Raw genomic sequence first — 19,979 nt, forward strand, 5'->3', positions numbered from 1 at the left:
AAAAAAAAAAAAAAAAAAAAAAAAAAAAAAAGAGAGAGAAAGTAATGGAAAGATGTATTAGTGTTGTTCTTCTAAGGGTGTCAGGTGTCACAAGTAAAATGACATTGAGTTTTGCCTTTATTACTTCTCAGATCAGGAAGCATTAAAGAACTGATTAACAAGAATACCAGGAAACGTACAGAAATCATCTTAAGACCCAAGTTTCAGATTTGTCCTTCAGCCCTGGAAAAACTCATTTCAGCTGTATGTGGATCACTAGATTCATTTCCAGCTTACTCCTTACAAATCTACAGAGTATTTGCCTTCAAATATAATAGGATGAGCCCTTGTTTTAAAATCCAGAGCCATGTGAATCAATTTCCTTACTTAAAATTCAGAAGTGGTAACTGCATGTTTTACAGTTATGCCTACATATTGTGAGTCTGTGTAATTTACTCCAGTTTCATTTATACTAAAAGATCAAATGTAGTCTATTTTTGTTGCATTTGTTAAAAATGCTGTAAGCTCTTGCATGATAGAGAACTTGAACGCAAATCAGTTGACAGCCATTTTAAAACTTGATTTTGTACATGTGAAAAAGTGACATGCAAACTTAGCAAGCAGTAAGTCTCCAGCTGCATCGTGTGTTTTTTGAGATAGAAAACAAATACTTTCATGCGCTGGTATCACAGTGATAGTTCTTAAAATGCAATATAGACAGACTTTACAGTAGCTTGTTAGGAGCCTACAGACACACACAACAGCCAAACTTTCATCAGTATGTCTTCATATTAATAATTATTCTTATTTTCATGGGTGTTTTCTTCCTCTTCTTACCCCACTGTCACAGCTTTGTCTTCTGAAAGTATTGTGTGGGAAGATTTTGGCATGATTGATGTAGGCCTGTTAAGGATTTCCACAGGTATCTTCTAAATATAGAGGAGAGTCTTTTAGGGCTTTGACACTATTCTGATTATGAAAACTTTCATGGGATCTCCAAACTGGTGCTTCTGTGACTTTGTTCAGTTTCTAAAACAAAGTACATTACCACTTGAGAGGTTCTTTAAAGTAATATCGTTTCACATGCAGTTTTTTTGGCATGGCTATCAAATAGTTGAATCAGCACAACTGAGGAGGTAGGAACATCTGAAATCATTCTTACAGCTGAAAGACTTGTGCTGCTGTGCCCTTAGTTAAAATTTAAGGATGTGCTCTTCAAAGTTAGAGGCCAGGAGAAAAACCCTTTCTTCCTAAAATCCCACCTTTGTGGTAGGTAGATGGATGAATATTGCAGCTGCATTGGATCCCTCAGCACTCTGAATGTGCTTTCATTCATAATGCAAGAAATAGAGCTATGTGAAACAAGCTGAGTGAGCTGCTATCTCCTACTGTATGCCTTAATATCAAGTTCGCTTTAGGCAGAAGCCTGTGTTTGTTTGTAAACCTAGCTGGTTGGGGCAGACAAACAAAAATGTGTGTTCACCTCTGTTGCTCAGACTTTCTGCTAAGTTCACTTTCTCCAAAGAAATGGGAGCTGTTGCCTCTGTGTCATTAGGAGAAAGAATGTGAGTTAGTCCAGAGTCCCGGAGTACTGTATGAGGATGTACCRCATAAACTGCACTAGTCAGAGCTATATGTAGAGGGAGGATGAGTAAGGGGTTCTTCCCCTGTTATCTTCTGATTTAGCACCATAGGGATAATGTTAAACTTCACTGAAATCATGGCTACGTACTTGGCAGAAGAGCAGGAGGAACTTTCCAGGATATTGGGAGGTCATACCTAGAATTTAGGTATACAAAGGCAGGAAGAATTGTTTTTTAAATGTCTTAACGTGAAGGCCTATTACAAGAGTTGGAGCTGCAAAGCCCTGCAGATTAGAGCTATCAAAAGAAGTATTTAATACTACAACAGTGACTTCAGAGAACAGAAATGGCTGAAAAATAGGTTTTAAAAAAATATGCCCAGAAACTTCTCCCTGCTTGGTGGTAGAATGCTAGTTTCCTAGACCTGCCAATCCATAGAGAAATCTCAGTATGGTAAAAATTGAGCATAAACATAGTTGCTGCTGCTGGCAAGTACAGCTGAATAAGGGTTGGGGGTAAGTTTTGATATAGATGTTTCCCTTCCCTTTCCATTTCTCTTTCCCTCTCTCCTCCAGAGCTCTGATTTAAGATCAGATCTGTTTTAAAATCCTTTTTGCACTCCGTACTAATACAAAACTGAAAACTCATGACTCCTCATTTGTTCTTTGCTGCTTTTGATCTCTTTGTGTTGTTCAGAGATTCCACAGTACTTTTCTTAGAGAGTCCAGGTCAAGAAGGAGTTAAATTACCTCTTTGGTCTCATTTTTAAGAACATTGCAGAATAATAATTTGTTCTCAGGGTTCTGCCTAACCCATTGTTCTGGTTCAGGGCATTCATCATGAGCATCATAATTTAGGAAAGATCAGCCTGGCTTGTTTTCTAATGCTGTGATGCCCTCCTTCCCTGTGTTGTGTGCCCTACCACAGGGGGATATTCACCATTAGTACAAGAGTGCGAGTGTCAGTTATATAAAACCCCAGATCCTGGAAAAGAAATCGGAAATGACAGTGTGCAAACTCTGTCTGTAAGAGTGAATCTCAGAGTTTTTGTCATTTTGATGTGCATATTATTTTTGCTTGGGAAATCAAAGAGCCAGCAACTCTGTTTATCCTCCTAGAGTAAGAAAATACCACCGCTTAAGCTTGCGTACTAGAATATGGAAGAAAGGAAACAATTGCATGCTCATGCTGTACAAACTTCTCTTAACTAATAGCATTGTTCTGACTTCTCATAACACGCTATTACATGGGAACATGTCATTATGAGTGACAAATGTGACAGTGTAATATCAGTTTATGGAAATTCAGTTCTAAGTAAGATGTCACCCAGACAAATTATTCCCTGTTTTAACTTGCCCTTAGACCAGATTTTCATGTTCATTAACTACAGACCAGGTTGAAAGCATAAGAAAACTATTTAAATACGTGTTAGCATTTCTTATTATTACTAGTTTTCCTTTTGTATGAGTCTTCATCAACAGCTACTCATGGTTCAAATGAGGTAGCATAGCACTTCAGGGGCCATCGCTCTCTGCTTGAGCATGTTGAAAAATGAAGCCACTTCTAGTGCATAAGATGGTTTTGCCTTTTTGAATTTTCACTCATCCTTGCAGTTAGGAAAAAACTTCTGTGCTTTAGTTGTAAGACAATTCAGTATTTAGGAAATTTTTCTAGAGAAACTGTTGAAAAAGGCAGATAAAAAGGGCCAAAAATGTGACTGCCATTGCTGCTTATGGCTGTTTTGCGATGTGCAAAGTATTCAGTTTTCTGAATGTTTTCAAAATTGCTGCTGCAAGTTTTGTACATATTTTGCAAGTTCCTGCCCTGGATGCTTAGAGTGACACACGCTGCTGCTGTTTGGACCCGTGATAACAGCGGGCAGAGTTAGCTCCCCCTGCTGTCCTGCATCGAGGAACTGTGTTTTGAGCTATCTGGGTAGTTGAGTATTTGGTTGGGCCTTGGCAATTCCACTGCTTGAAAATTGATGCAACAAAAATCTCTCTCTCTTTCTTTTTTTTTTTTTTTTAACTTGCATCATTAGCATCTAGATCATTTTACAGTGATTAGAGATATATAGAAGTTTAAATAACATTAGAAGGGGGAGGGGGAGAAAAGTTACCTTTTTTTCCCCAAAAAACAATGGGGGCCAATTTTTATATTTCTCAAGCTGTCACATGCCACAAACCAGATATTTAAAAAAATAGAGCTAGTTTAAATTTTCCTTTGAAGTAGCTGTAGTGATTTCTGTCACCCTTTTTTTGGGGGTGTGTGTGTTAATCTCAAGTCTTGTTGCAAGTCAAGCTGTTAATCAACTAGTTATAAATCAAAACTTACCAATTAGCTGTGATGACATGTTGGAAAAACAAGGTAGTCAGGCRGTGGCTTTTTGTTGGACAGCTTGGGTTCTTGATTGGTTCAAGGTTTTGTTGTCCTTGGGCACCAGAGGGAGCCCGGCAGAGCAGTTTTGGTGTTGGAGAGTGCCGTGTTTTTCTCCAATCCAAATCATCTGGTGTCAGGCAGAATCAGAATTTCAAGGACAGGAAAATAACCCTAGATTAAAGGGATATTTGGGGTTAGTCCCTTGCTGAGTTTCAGGCATGTCTGGTAAAAATCAGACTTTGCTGCTTTGGAGGATGAATGTTTTAAAGAATGCTACAAATCTGAAAATATGTCTTGCAGTTTCACTTAATAAGATTTGTTTACTATGGATCTCGTTCCACTTGCACAGTGGCAGAAAAGTTCTGGCAGGTGGCTGGTGCTAGTTGGGCAGGATGCCTAGAGCTCTAAAGAGCACCTACATCAAACTGAAATGTTAGCTGTGGTACTGAAAGAAGTGACCCAAATTATGTTCTGTATAAAATTAGGCGCTTGGATTAGAAGTTACTACACCAAAAGAAATAGCTACTCAAACTATATGGCAATAATTCTCTTTAAGATTTTCTTTTTCCTTGTCTTCTCTTTTCTGTTTGTTTTCTAACTTCTTAAACATCATAAAGTTTTACTGAGCTACTGTGTATCTTGACTGTTGTCCACTTAAGTAGCGAGAGCAAATCCTTCATTAATGCCCATAACCTTCTTAGACCTGCATAGATTATAATAACTGGTACTTAAATAGGGATGTTAAGTAAATATTTTCTGCACATTAACGGGCAAATGCCGTCTTCCTTTACAATTCCACTGAAATATCTTGGTAGGCAGCAGTGAAAAAATTTTCTTTTGGTTCATTTGTGTTACTTGAGGCTTAAAATGCAATATTGGCGGTATCTACTTCATGTTTGGCAGGTCAGGCTTTATATCTCTGTGCCCTGACAAGTGACATCATTTGTTCATGGCCAGTCATTATTCAGTGGAAGAGCCAGCACCTGAACTGGAGAATTCCTGAATTCTAGTATTAGGATTATAAATACTGGATGTGTCTGCATCCTCAGAAAAGATTTTTCTGGCTGAACAATCCCTTCTGCTTTTATTGACTTTTCTGGGTAGATTTCAAAGTAGTTCAGCAATACTTTGTCACAGTATAGTAGCAATTTTTCCTTAGACAAAAGACTCTGGAATCTAACAGTGTTCTTAATGGACTGCAATTATTTAATATTGTAGTATGAATGCAGCCTAACTCAGATGGGCTTTTCAGCGGAGATTGTAATGATTGTAATTGCAAAAGGATGCCTTGCTGAAGTAGAAGCTGCCAGATGCAATGCCATTCTGATCTAAAAAGGTCACAGTAAAAGGGACATTTAAATTAAGTTATAAATTACAATTGAAGAACAATATTTTGATGAGCGAGACCAGAGATGTCAGAGCTGCAAGATGTAATTCATGGGTTCATTACAGAACAGAGGTGCCTGACAGCTGAGCCATGCCAAAAGGAAAATTTATTTGCAACATCACGCAGACAGAAAATGGCAGCTCAGCTGAGAAGCTGTAGCAGAAACTTGAAACCTTGTGGAACTGTGCAGACTTTATGCTAATCAGGCTTGCCTGTGATCCAGAGTTGTTTAATGACTGTTGTAATATAAATGAGGTTTTAGGCACGTGCACATTAAGAGTTTTTGTTTAATTTAAAATCCTGTCCTGTGATGCCGAAGTTGTATTTTCTTTATTAAAGTACATTTGTGTTGATTCCTTTTGTTGCAATTGTATATGTACATATTGTCACAATGGCTCAGAATTTAGATGGCAGGGTTAATGCTAAAAACAATGATTCTCTAGATGACAGGATAGTAATCCAGTGTTTATAGCAATACCTTGAAAAGTTCAACCAGAAGTTAATTAAACCGTAGGCAGTCATCATTAGCTATTATTTATATGTTCAAGTTGCTTGCCAATAGAGTGCTTATATATATTAAATGACTGAAAGTAATAAGCAGAGAATGATCCATCAGCCAGATTAAAGGAAATAAATTTAACTCTGGCACTTGCACAAAATTATATTTTTCCTTTTGCTGCATTATCCTATTCTTGGCACTAATCAAAGCATTTTTTTCCTTGCTAAAAGTCAGAATTTTTCAGGAGGCTCTAAACCTGTATCAATACTTCTAGTTTCACATTTTGTTTTTTTCCTTTTATGTGGCCCTTCTTCCGTTGCTTCTATGCTGTTGCCTTTTGTGATTGTTATTAATGTAATTCCTTGGTCAAAAGTTAGTGCTCATCTTTTCTGTTGGTGATTTGGGACAATTCTGATGGCCTGCTAACTGTTTTGTATTTTAGTAACCAGTGTAGTTGCCTGTTGGTCCAGTCCAGTCCATTCTTTTGGGGTTTGTCTGAATATTTGCGGATTGAACTGTTTGGGCAACAGGGCTGCCAGGAAAGACACTTGTTGTTCTTGAGGCGAAATAAAGGTTCACTCCAAGTTACAAAGAGGCTTTGGCATTACTGCGTGTTTTGGGAGGGAGCAGAAGGGGAGAAGAAACAGAAGCAATATTCTCTTCAACACTGTCAAATTTCTTAAGTGAGAAATCTTTTAGGCAGTATCACGCACAGAAAGCATTCGCAAGGTGAGCTGGCAAAACAAATAGTCCTTTTTACTTTCAGATGGATCTATTCCCAGTGCTGGAGTACAAACAAGGAGAAAAATCAGTGCATGCCCAGTAGAAAAGACATCATCTTATTTTCATGTCTTTAGGTATTGCATACCACAGGAGGCTCAAAAAAAAAAAAAAAAAGTGATAAAAGCAGTTTTAAAGTCAGTAGTGGTGTTTGAGTATTGGCAGTGAGTACTGGCACAGCGAGTTTGGCTTTCTAGTCTTATCATTTAACTTGTGGCTTATGAAAGATGGACTGAGATCATTGTTTCACCTGCATGGAGGTTCAGTCATGGGAGCTGACACTGATGTAGGCAACAGAGGCAGATTTATAAGCCAGCGCTCTATTGTACATTAGGAAATGTTACCTGTGGAGGGAGATGCATCTGAAAGCAGTGGCTTCTGCTAAGTGATCTCAGGTAATGCATCTCCCTGACTTACAGCAGTGTGAGGTGTTATTGATGGCCCTGACGTGTTAATGCATCTCTTAGCAGTAGCTTGCAGAGATTAGATAGCTGGGGAAGGGATGGGGGGGAGGGTTGAAAATAATTTTGGAAGCTGAAGCATTGTTTTCTGCAGTTATTCTGTGAAGGTGCATATCGCTGTTGTAATTGTTGTGCAGAGCGTCTTTAATAACCTTCCTGTATGTGCCATGTAGAAAGCTGAAAATGAGCAGAATGGGATTCTGGCTTCGTTTTCTTTCTTTGTTCCCATTATATTAGCCAAGTGCTTGTTTTATTACAGTAACACCCCTTACAGTATCCTTACTTTAGCTGGTGGTAAGGAAAAAAAAAAGTTCAGGCAGCCAATGAAGGAAACATTGCTGTTTGTTCTAAAAACTCATCTACGTAGTGATTGGAGGTCTTTACTCAGCCGTGATCTTTTATTTTCAGTGGCATTTAGCTCTTTTTAACAGAAGTTCTTCGATTATAAATAAATGTAAAATGCCCCAATAACTAGGTGGAGATGGAAGAGCACCTTCAGTAGGAACAGATCTTGAGCTGATGATGTTAGAAGATGTGAGCCAGTTTGTGCCAAGTGTAATTCGTAGTGTGCTAATTCTTTTAACACAGCTGGCTGCATGTTCATCACTTAGTAAGAGGTTTACAGTCTGTCTTTTGAGTGGCCTGATATTCAAGGGACTGAGCACTTTACTGCTTTCATGGCTAACCGCAGTCCTCTGCGTTTTTGGACCTCAGACTGCCTATTTTAGGTTTTAGATACAGTACCAAATTTTTTTCTGGAAACTCAGCTCTTCAGTTGTTATAAAGGAGGCTCAAAATGATATAGAATGGAAGGTTGGCTAGCAAATGGAATAAATTAGCCATTATTTTTAAGACATTGCGGTTTATGTGCAGGAACTTTACTAAAGAAAAATTAATTTCCAGGGTACTTTGTACCACAGATGAATTGGCTTTATCGACTGCCACAACTCGTTCTATGGCATCCATGACCAGAAAGCCAAGACGCCCATAAAATAGATGGGAAGATTGTTTGCTGTGGTATGTGGTATCCAAAGTCCACCATTTCATAAAGTGCCCCAATATGATAGACCACAGGGCCTTGTGTGAAATGGGCACTCTGTTCTGTGAAATTTCCTATCCTTTTATGGTATCATTTTTATTGAAAAAGTGAACTCTTTTTTTACAGAGCAGTGTGCTCACAGATGCACTATTTAAAATCCGCGAAGGCCGAACTGAGTTGACAAAAGCCAGGAAGTGAAAGTGGATGCCGCTTTATAGCGGGTCCTGCAGATGTGCTTTCCTTTCACAGCTGCATGAGCCCTGCGCTGAGCGCAGAGCTTTGCTTTCGGTTTCCCAGCTTTTGTCCAGTTCTGCTGCAGCCCTCGCAGGCTTGTTTGAATATTCTGCCCTGCCATTTGCAGCAGTACCAAGGTTCTGGAGCTACCCTGGCCTTGTTGCAGCAGGCTTGTCTGTTAAGCTAAAACCTAGATGCGGCAGTGTTTCAGGTCAATAAAGAAGCTGTATTTAAATATATAAAAAGATTTTAAATATAGAAACTATATATATTTATAGTTAAATGTATACATATTTTAAAATATAAATAGATACACATGCAGTGATTTTTTTCACCTTCTACCTTCATTCAGATTTCTTTGCTTCCTARTAGAAATCACTTAACCATACCTAACAGAAATAAATTTGAGTAATTTACTTATAGCTCTTAAGAGTCTCTAAATCATGCTACTGGATGCTGTGTGAATACAGGGCAAAAACAAGTTCTCATGCCCAAAAAGCTTACTGTCTGAGTCGAGACATGATGTGACTAGACAAAAGAAGGAATTCAAGGACAAGCCAGTATTGTTAGGATGTGGCCCCAGGGTAAGAGGGATCTAACCATTGTCAAACGTACATAGTTGGTATTTATGAATTGGCTGAGAGATATAAATAGCTAAAGTGAGCAGCAGTAAGAAAGTCATCTCATGCTAATTTAATTTGAAGCAGGATTCTGTTCTAAAATTTGAGCCTTATGACAGAAGAAAAATGAGGATTTTCTCCTCCTGTAATCAGGTTTTGTTATAATTTTATATTAATAGTGACAAAGTAGTTAGTATCTTGTCCCTGTTCAGTAATTGTATCTTGTTCCTGTTCAGTTCATCAGTCTTGGGGAAAAGTTCAAGGATTGTAGTAGTAGTTGAAATGTTCTTTGAGAACGATCAGAGACAGGTCTGGCAGCAAGGCGATGCTTCTAGAGAGTGGGTGCAGAAGGCCTGCAAAGATTTCTGGGGTGGAAGGAAAAGCATGATATGATCAGTATGAGGAATCTTATTTTGGTTGTTTCTATTGTAAATAAAATCCTTAGCACCTATAAAATTTCATAATGTTAGTCAATAGCTTGGGAGTTTTGCTGTGTTTAGCTCCTTGTTTAGAAAAACTAGCTCTTGTGTATATAGAGACGTTTCCATGCAAATCAGTTYTCTCTTCTGTGTGTGGAAAGATAATTAGCTTATTGCCACCCCAGCAATACTCTTTCTTTTTGATCATTTTCAGAAGAYGCAGCGTAGGCTCCTGATTAGTCCCTCCATTCTAAAAATTCCACTCTACTTTGAAGATAGAACAGTCTGTAATTCTGTAGTGTGCTGAATGTTTTCTATCAAGAGCTAAGCGCTAGAGATTCTCTTGGATTCACTGTTGAATAAGGTTTTTTCAGTCTAGTTGCTTTTCTACCTCACCCTGATTTAAATGTCTACTGTCTACTTCAGACAACTTTTGATCACATAGACACCTGCTTTTATGGTAAAAAAAAATAAGGTACATAATAGAACATGACCAGCTGAAACAGTAATGTCAGTTCAGACCTCCATAGTTGCTTTTATGTACTTCTGCAGCTATTTCTAGAGGTTTTATTTTCCTTTGCCATACTTGTTTTCCAACAACTTGTGGATCTTTGCAAAACATAAAAATAAACAGAACCTTGTGCATGGGTAAACTTCACATCCCATAGCTCACAATCCCTCCCATGTATTAGTTCTTCCTCTTGATTATATTAATTGGAGTAAGATATTGCTGCATAAAATAAACTCCTTTTGAAAAATATATTATGTTGGAGCTTTTAAAAATTTACTTGGAATTTCTAATATAAAAAAAAATGTTTTTTAATTAGCCAGGAAGTCTCCAGTGCTTTATGGCATCAAATGTCTTCTGGGAGAAATTCAGGAAGGAAGAGGAAAATGTGTTTGTTTTTAATGCTGTCTCTTCTACTAATAAAACTGAAATTACCCTTCAGGTTGTTTAAATTTCACTTCATATATCAACAGTAAAAATAATTAGATGTAGAACATCTCATGGCCCCCTATAATGTTTTTTCTCCAATATCAGATCACTGCTAATTCCATCAAATGATGTATTTGTCTGCTTTATTTTTTAGCTACATGAAAGTAACTATGATGCTGGAAAAGCCCTGCAGCGATTGGTGAAGAAACCTGTGCCCAAACTGATTGAGAAGTGTTGGACTGAAGATGAAGTGGTAGGGAAATGAATTATTCCCATGAGCCTTATAGCCTTATAGTTCATGTTGCTTTTCCTTGCCTCTCCTCCCCCCCCCCCCCCCCCCCCCCCCCCCCCCCGGAATCTTTATTTGCTGCACAGGATAAATTTTTGCCCACTTCTGTGTTAGTGGACCCTCACTGAATATACAGAATCTTATTAGTCTAGGGAAAAACAGCTTTCTAATAGCAGAATAAGAGAGGAAAGGATCAAGTGACTCTCATTTTGAGAGGACACTGTGGGGTAGAGGAATAAGCTGTAAACCTCTGGGTCCTTCATTTCACTTCCTGCCCAGTCTCCAGGAAAGCTGGCCCTGTTCAGTAGTTGCAGTAGGACAAGATGTAAAAAGCATACAGAATATTTTAAGTCCCTTCTTTCCTTCACACTGTATGTTAAAAGGTGTCTACTGGCATAGTTCTTGCTGGATGGATCTTTGACACGGGAGACCAAAAGGAGATCATCTGAGAGCTGGGATGTAGCTATGCCATCTGCATTTACCTTAAAATATATACAAATTTTCAGTCTCCAAAACTGGACTGAAAATATTGCATCCATCTTATTTGTAGCTCCCAAAGTAAGGTATGCACATGGGGAATTTGCTGGCATGCAGTAAATCTCCAGTGCAATATGATATCCCTACGGAACTGGAATAGCTGAGGGATTTGGGCCCATACGGTTGAACATACTATTACACTGGAAGTCTCATGAACCTGTACAACTTAGTAATCGTAGTGCTGGCTTGTCCACATGGCTGCTGGTTCAGCGTGTGCAGGTAGTCATGGTCCTTCTGGGTTATTTGTTTGGGGTCATAGTGCAGGAGGCAAAAGAACATGTGAACATGTCATTCTCTCCTTCAGACAGMAGTTGAGATTTTTGATCTGTCAGTCTTCAAATTGAGTTTCTGCTGTTGATATTAGCCTATCTAAAGATACTGCTCTGCAGTCTGATTAGTGGGAAGAAATATTTTTGACCTGAGGAAGACACCTGTTCATAAAAACTCTAGTTGACAGAGAAGGGGTGCTGTTGGGAGGGCACTTCATGCTCCTAGTAAAGTGTTTCCCTTAGATAAAAATGGCCCACGTATTTTGACTTTTGGGTCTTTTTCCAGAGTTTGGAGAAGGCATCATTTGTGTAAGAATTAGGGAGGCAAAGGTGCTTCTCCTTGTCGCTCCCTTCTTCTGCAGCTTAATTGATGCAGTTGTGAGGTTGCTGCTGGCTTAATTTTTATACATATGATATAATGAGACTGTGCTTATTAGACAGCTTTTTGTAGGATTGTAAAGCAAAATAAGTCACATAAGGTTGGGAATATATTAAAGATTTTTAATTTGCTGACTTCTTGTAAAAAGAGATTCTTAATTTTTTTTTATGAAATAGCAATGTTTCTTGCATTCAACATAAACTGCATTTTCTGGCAGCAGTTGGAATCCAGACACTGCTGCATAACTGTTTTTGTCAGACCTTGCAGCTTTAAGCTACACACAGGTACTTGACTATAAAAATAAGTGAAACACTACTGTATTTTTAGTAGCCAGGAGAAGAGAAATGCTGAACAAGTTCGTCTGGATCACATCCTAAAAACATTTTGCGTTTTTAATCCATGCTGATGTTAATTGTGCTTAACAAAATTGACTCATGTGAGATATAATGTGTAAGAAGACAGTGCCTCTTTAGCAAGCTGACTGGGCATGTCTGGTTTTGTGAAAATAGAATAAATATTATATTTCCTAGCTCTATAATTAAGCTGCAGTATGCACTAAAGTAGAAAATCAGATGGTTGGAATTTGGTTATGATAAAATGTGTATTACTGCAAAACCTCAGACTTCAGTTATGGTTTCTACCTTACACTATCTGAAAAGCTTCTTCCCTCAGATACCAGGTATTAGGAATAAATGGAGATAGAAATACAACTTGTCATGTATACCTACCACGTATCTAGATGAAAAAAATCTACTCATATGGTGGAAGACAGCATCATTCATAATAAAAGTGAGCCAGAACAAAGTATTTTTTGGATGAATTTTAAGCTAGTAAGTTAATCAAAATAAAAATTGAAAAAGTAAATAAAAATAAATCTTACAGCCTTGTTAAGCTACTAATTAAGCTGTCATTGGTGCTGTAAAATAGAGCTGATTAATAATCAGTAAAATTTTCCTGGTCTTCTAGCATTTTTTTTTTATTATTCAAACAATGACTGAAGAGACGTTCTTTAAGGTCCTGTTGCCTTGAAAGTGCTTCAGGGAGTTTTCCAATGAATGTGTGTGCTTCCTCTCTCCTTACGTAAACCTTTTTTGCAAGAACTAGGTTAGGGCTAGGCCGTATAAACCCATATTCAAGTAGGCTGATTCTGAAATCCAACAAAGAAGCTTTGTGGTAAGGAGACTGCCTGAAGTCGTAGGGTGAAAGAGGATCATGGGCTAACATAGCAACAGAGGAAGGAGAGGATGAGTAAAAAGCCTAGAACGCAGTTTCCTAATAAGGTTTACAATCTTCTCATAAAAGGGCATTTTGTTTAGAGCACCGACTGTCRGAACAAATATCTCAGAAGTGCCACACTCTGTTTAGTATGTTTGTACGTGTACTGTTTTTACCTCTGCTTTTTCTGCATACAGTCTTTCCCTAAAATGGTTAATTATATTTCCCTAGAATGATTAATTGTACAGTGGCAATTGTGCTTTTTCTTTGTGGAAGATTTTTTCAGTCGTCTTGTTTTCTCTGTAAGCTGCACTTTGTTGAGAATGCCATAGCTGCTGCAGCTCAGGGTTTTTTGATCGGCAGTCCATGTTAAATGATAGAGAATGGAGCCTTACGAATAAGAAAAAAGCAAAGTTTATTGAAAAGTGAAACATTACTCCAAAAGTGCAAACTCTGAGTACAGAGTAATGATCATTAACTCTATAAATCATTGTCAGTCTCAGTGCATTTTATCATATTTGTTCTTGTTCTGTTCCATCCAAGTTTCCAGAAATATTTGGCAGCCTTCCAGCCACAGCAGAGCCAAAGATCAAACTGTGCTCTTATTTATAGACAGCTAAGCTCCACCTGCAGAACTTCATAGCGTGTTTGTCTCTGACAGTTTGTAGAAAGCTCCAGATTAAAGCAGCTGTACTGCACTCCTAAGCATTTCTGGGATTTGCAAGGAAATGCTTCCTTATCGTTGGTTCTGCAGCACTGAGAAAGACTTCTTGTGCATCATGTGTAGGGTGCTAGAGCTCTGTGGGAACTCCATGACAAACTGTTTTTCACAAGGAAACACTGATGTGTCAAATCCAAAGCCTGGCCAAAATGATCAAATTTTGGTGAAAGCCTTAAGTGTGTTCCCATCTCATGATGGGAAGCAATGAGCAGGAGGAAGTCTGTGGTAATGTGGCTGGTTGGTAACTTGAAAGAAAGACACTTCTAAGAGAAGTGGAAGACCCAGGTTCAAACCATGCCACTCTTTGTGCTGGACATAGAATTAGACTGTTCTTGGCCTGGTGAATATCTACTGATTTAACTTTTCCAACTTGTATAAATAGGCGGGTRCTACACCACCTTCCAACCTCTGGGTAATTACCCTCCTTAACCAAGAAAGCGTAGGGCTGATAGGAATAACATGGATCGTGGCTTTCGTTGTCTCAGTTTTTTCACTCCTGCCTTTCTGATCCTATCACTGTTTTTTCTCTCCCTCCTTCTCCCCCCAGTGTTACACTCACCCTTTTGTTACTGTTAGGTTAATGTTCTGCCAATTTTGGCAGTTCAGTGTCAGGAAAGTTCTGTTGCAGGGTGGATTTAAGACTGTGTGGATGGATGGAAGATGTATGGCAGAAGGAAAGGAGCACTGTGGCAATGTGAAGTAGTCAGGTAGGTGGCAAAATCAGCTGAAGTGGAAGTGTAGTCATGTTGACATGGGGAAAGAACTGACTCAGTGCAAAACTAATTCTTCAAAGTTTATACTGCTCTAAGTCAAAACTTCTGTATAAGTTGGTTGGCATGCTACTTGCCAATAAGGATTTTGATCAAGTCTGTTTTCAGTCGTGCTGGATGATTAATGTAGTCGATTTTGTTGTGCACATGATAGCAGGGCTGTGTCCAGCACGGCTCTCTGTAGTATTCAGCAGTGCTTATGGCGTAGCACTGTATGAACAACTCAGATTTATTGTAGTTAACGTTTAGCTTTTCCTGTGGACTATCTGTTGTCCAACAATTAAGCCTTGCTTGTTGATTAAAACAGCTTTCTGTTGCCTGTGACCAAGCTATTCAGTAAGAGCTGCCTGCAGTGTGATCAGAACTAATTAAAATAAAGGATGGAAGTTATGTTATTTTTACTACTGAAGATGTGGTTACAGAGGTTTAGATCAAATTAAATAGAGGATAAAATTTACCAGTGATTGAATTAAATGGAAGGCTCTGTAAATATGAAGATGGAGGTTTGTTGTCTCCCTTGTGTTTCTAAATTTATGGCTATTTTTAAACCTTTTTCCTTCCAGTATGTAAATTCAGGGGCATACTGTGAAAACCGCAGTCTTCCATACTGCCTTATAGAAGTGGCTAAAGAAACTGCTATACTGATGCATATACATGCTGCTTTAACAGCAGCTGCTTCCTGTTTTTAAGGCTGATGCTACACCTGGCAACATCAATCTCCAGCAGTGACTTGGTGAGGAGGGGTTGGTATCACTTGTAATGCTGGTGAATTTACTTTTGCAGACAGATTTGTCGAACAATGGGCATGTAAAGCCATATTTAAGCACTTTTTAAGTTTGCACTGCATAGTCAAACATGCTGCAGCATCACCCAGTGCTGCAGTTTCAAATAGAAAGCAACGTGGTTCAAAGCGGCCGCRTTATTTGGGAAGAAGCCGTGGAGCATGTCCTCTGTTTTGGCACAGCTGGTGGTAGTGCTCTCCCCTCCTCTCCTGCAAGGTTCCTAGCCCTGACTGCCGTGTCCGACACATGCTGTGATGCTCGTTGCTGCAGCAAGGTCAGTGTAGCTGGGGAAGGAGAGCTGGCTTCCGCCACTGGGCATGTGATATCTCTTGCTAATATGAGATTATGAAGTAGCCACATCTCCTTTTGTTTTCTTCAACCATCTTTGCTGAGTCTCCCAAAGGCCTAGTGGCATGTAGTCTCTATAACACACTTTCTCCCTCATTCTGTGTGCAGCAGCAGCAGGTTGTAGCATGAGCAGGTTCTAAGCAGTGTTTGTCAATACACTGAGAAAACAAAGATGCTTCACTCAAGCTCAGCAAAGGTTGGCTAAGTGAAAGAGAAGTAAGCTCAGTTCTGCATCTTATGATCACTTCTAAAAACGTTTCTTGGTATCTTTGACAGGTTACGGGCATTTTTGCCATAAGTAGTCAGAAATCCCTAATAGGAATGGAATGGTGCTGGTTAAATAATCTTCTCCGCTTGGAAATATTTCAAAAATGACATTGAAAGTGTATTTTGAAACACTGATTTACAGCTTGTTGTCTATGGGGAAGAAAGATGCATATTGCGAAAGGACAACGTATGTATGCATGATAGGAGTTTAAAAGAAAAGAAATGTAATTAAGCATTTTTCATTTCTTGTGATATTCTCTTGCACAGTCACTTATACTGCAGCTGTCAAACTGTTAACTATACAARTACAAAACATCAGGTTTTGGATTTTGTTATTAAAACACAGAAATGTAGAATTCAAGAAAGCATTTCTTAAGTTTGTTTGGAAAGTCAGGTTGTGATCTCTCAACTCCATCTGAATGTTTCGGAAGGGATTTCTGAGGGCCTAGTGACCAAAGGAGGACAGGGGGGCATCTCTTCTCTTATTTGGAGAACGCCAGCCCTTAAAACTTTGTTTTAAAATCCTGAAAATGGGGTGACAAAGCAAGAGTCATGAATTAATTTTGGCTCTCAAGTTTGATTTTTAGAATAAACAGTACTGTCTTTGGAGAAGTAAGTACTACTACAGCAAAGCTAAAATATGAGCTCCTATCCTTAGGATATCCAAGGTTTGCCTTGATGATGTGATACTTCGCTTTCCACAAATGCCAAATATACAGCTAGGATCACTAGCTCCTTTCAGTTTAGGTTTGATTGAAGATCCACACTTTATGGTGTGGATTCAGTGGAACTATTTCACAAGAATAATTGTTCTTATGTAATTTCTACCATCTTGGGATAAAATCTACTCTGAGAACAGCTTTTTAGTGATGAAAATATCAATAWTTTCAGTGATGTTCAGCACAATTCTCAATTTATGCTTGCTCCAGGTCAAAAAAACAGCTTTATGTGCACACTTCTATTTCAGATAAATAACTTATCAAATGACTACCATCTACAAAGGATATATTTTGCTAATTTAATGAAATGGTTTTCAATTCTGATATGCACTGTGTATTGGGAAGGGTGAAGGAAACAGTCCACCTCTGGCTGTTCTTTGCATAATAGTCATCTGATTTGATCCTACATTTTTGTTTCTTTACTCAGAGTGTGCTTTTTTTCTGACTTTTTATCAGAAGCGCCACCAAAATCAATAGGGCTCACAAAAGAGAGAAATACAAATCAGAAGTAGAAGAACCTCTAGTTTATTAGGTTTTTAATTAAACATGATGAACACATTTTAAATAACACAAAGGCCTCAGGCTGAGCTGCATCTAATCGAAACAGATTAAGTCACCCGTCCACACTTGGATAGTTATTAATTCTGTTTATTTATGCATGCTAGCTAAAGGCAGAGTTCACTGCTGCTGTGTTGCAGTTTATTGCACAGGGAYGATTTTGCTGCATGGCACTGTGCTCCTAATTAGCATTCAGATGTTGATTATGAAGAACATTGGTGAAGCTAATTGAATTACCTTTAAAATTCAGGGCTGTCTCTTCCTTGCAAAGTTATGAGAAGTAGGGTGAAACAGTAGCCTTATTTGTTGGACACTTCTTCCTTTCTCTCTTCCACTTGGTCCCATCTTTACCAGTTGTTAAATTTTCAAATTTCCTTAGGGTGAAGGTTTTGTTACTTGTTGTGCGTCTACATGCAGAACTGCTGATGACACACGATGACATCCATGATAACTGGCTTTTATCATGAAGTTTGCTGCCCTTTCAATATTTTATGTTGCTTTTGATGGAGACTAGTTGAGGTAAACAACCTCTTAAATTTRTGTGCTGGGGTAGTTAATCCTTGCTGGCGATAAACCTTAATTGGCCATGTACATGGATTTACAAGTTCATAAATTTTAAAGTATCCACACCTGGCTTCAGCTTATAGCTCATTTGTCATAAATACAAGTGGAGATCCTTCTGCCAAAAATGACAAGATACGGCAAACTAATTTCCTAACATGTTTGTGAGTATTTGTAATCCAGTGTGCCTGGTCAAGAAATTACTTATGCAAAGCACAGATACTTATTTGTCTGGCTTCTTTGCCTAGAATCATTTCAGATGTCTCTCATCTGCCCTTTTTGGACTATCTGCTCAAGAAAACATTGTTTTCATTGCTCACTCCTCTGAAGCCAGGCTTTTCAGATATGCTGGAAGACAGAGCTGCTTACTGGGGAAAAAATGCCATGAATTTTATTTACTGTTTGAGGCAGCTTTAGAAAATGTAATTCATAGCAAAATCAAAAAAGAGTCTCTGGAATAGCGAGAAGAAAGAATCAAGGGRTATTTGAAAAGGAGGCTGGCATTGCAGGGCTGCAGTTGAGTGATTGAGTGGACTCAGGATGTTAAGATATTAGTCACTGCTTATTTTTAATTTTTATCCACAAAAAGTAAATATTATACCTTCGTAGTGGAGTGACAGTTGCTACTAACTTAAAATTTTCTGGACTTTAGAAATTATGCCGTCTGAATGATACCACTTGTGAATGCGCTAATCGGGAACTGTTGAAAATTAACTGAGAATTAAATAAAAAAAAATTGCCACTGTCTAGTAAAACCTCTACTTTAAGAATAAATAAGACTTGACTTTAAGAAAAAGTGTAGAAATAGGACTTACACTGCAAAAGAACCATYGTTTCTCACACTAAGAAGTAACTGATGAAGGATGAAAGTCTTTTCTGCTTGGGGAAAACGGCTATTATTTAAAAGTTGCGTTAAAATTACAGGTACTTAGCAGATGACAGGTATACAAAATTGAGGTGTAATATAGCTAGAAAATAAAAGGTTATAACATGTCTAGAAAAGGTGAATTTAGTCTAAACACAGGTTTTYGACAAAAGATATCAGTCTTTTTGATTGTGATTAACTTGCATCAGTGTTTGATCCAAGTCCTTGTTTAAAGGGATCAATATTGTGCACACAGCACTGAGTTTATTGTCAAGTCCTTTCGGAAATGAGACAGTGAATTAAAAATCAATTATATGTGTAGAAAAGTTTGTGTAGGGCGATCAATTTAGTCCTTTTAGTTTGCAGAAAGATTCCATTGTTTAACCAGCTGTGAAGAGGAATGAATTTTAAAAGCCTCCAGCAAATGAGATAGCCCAAATGGGGGAGGTGAAGAGATTCCTTCCCCCTACTCCCCCCCCCAAAAAAAAAACCAACAAAAAAAAAGACAAAAAAACCCCCAACTATTTCAGCATTTTGTGTTCAGCAAAGGCTGCCTTCGGGGATAAATCTATAAATCCTGTCAGTGACCTTGGCTTCAAAATGGGTGATTTCACTGCTTTTGCTAATCTTGATCTTTCCACAGCTGCCAAATAAGTTAGTCTTTTCTTAACAATATCATTATATTTTTTGTTTGCTTTGTTTGACTGCCATATGTTTCTTGATTCATCATGTCTCTGCCTTCATGTGGAATATTTTTATCTATTAAGCACTTACCATATTGCTGATCCCAAAAAATAATACAACAAATATTTACACTGGCCAGTTGCCACAGCTTAGAAGGCTATTTCTGTGTGGGGACGGGAAGCTAAACTCTAAACTCAAAGTCTAACTCCAGTATAAACGAAATAATTTTTAGGTACTCAAAGAAGCTGGTATTTTGTTTTGCCTTTTAATTCTAAGAAAGGTTTGCAATAGGGAGACAGAAGCACATGGATATATTTCACTGTTGCCATGGGGAAAGAATCTGCTGCTTGAAAGATTAATAAATACTACAGCAGTTGATTGTTGAAACCATGTTTTTCATCTCATTTTCAAGGGCGTCTTAAAAATGGAGATCGCTTACATTTCCTAGCATTCTCGATCATCTTTCTGTGTTCGTTTAAAAATGAGAACAAGACACTGGGGGACTTGAGAGATTGCATTTGTTCTCCCATAGGGCATTATTTTATAAATGAAGAGGGCCAAAAAAGCTATCCTTTGTAGTTTCTTAGCAACAGAGCTGGAGTCAGTTTTAATGTTCGTGTATATCTTACGAGCGCTATGTATAGCAGCATGAGCTGTGCGGCTCGGCAGCATTGCAAGCGAAACAAAGGCTGGTCACC

General features: G+C 38.3%; 1 protein-coding gene across 3 annotated transcripts in view; it reads left to right on the forward strand.

Annotated features, from left to right (window-relative positions):
- The window catches only part of RERE (arginine-glutamic acid dipeptide repeats), a 172,303-nt gene that overhangs the window by 78,176 nt on the left and 74,148 nt on the right, over positions 1–19,979 (forward strand). For all 3 annotated transcript variants that reach the window (XM_026074072.1, XM_026074070.1, XM_026074071.1), the window contains one exon: positions 10,472–10,570. In XM_026074072.1, coding sequence (XP_025929857.1) covers positions 10,472–10,570 — 99 coding nt within the window. The remainder of the gene's footprint in view (positions 1–10,471; positions 10,571–19,979) is intronic.

Source organism: Apteryx rowi, unplaced genomic scaffold (assembly GCF_003343035.1).
Source record: "Apteryx rowi isolate R43461 unplaced genomic scaffold, aptRow1 scaffold_38, whole genome shotgun sequence".
In the NCBI taxonomy this organism is placed as follows: domain Eukaryota; kingdom Metazoa; phylum Chordata; class Aves; order Apterygiformes; family Apterygidae; genus Apteryx; species Apteryx rowi.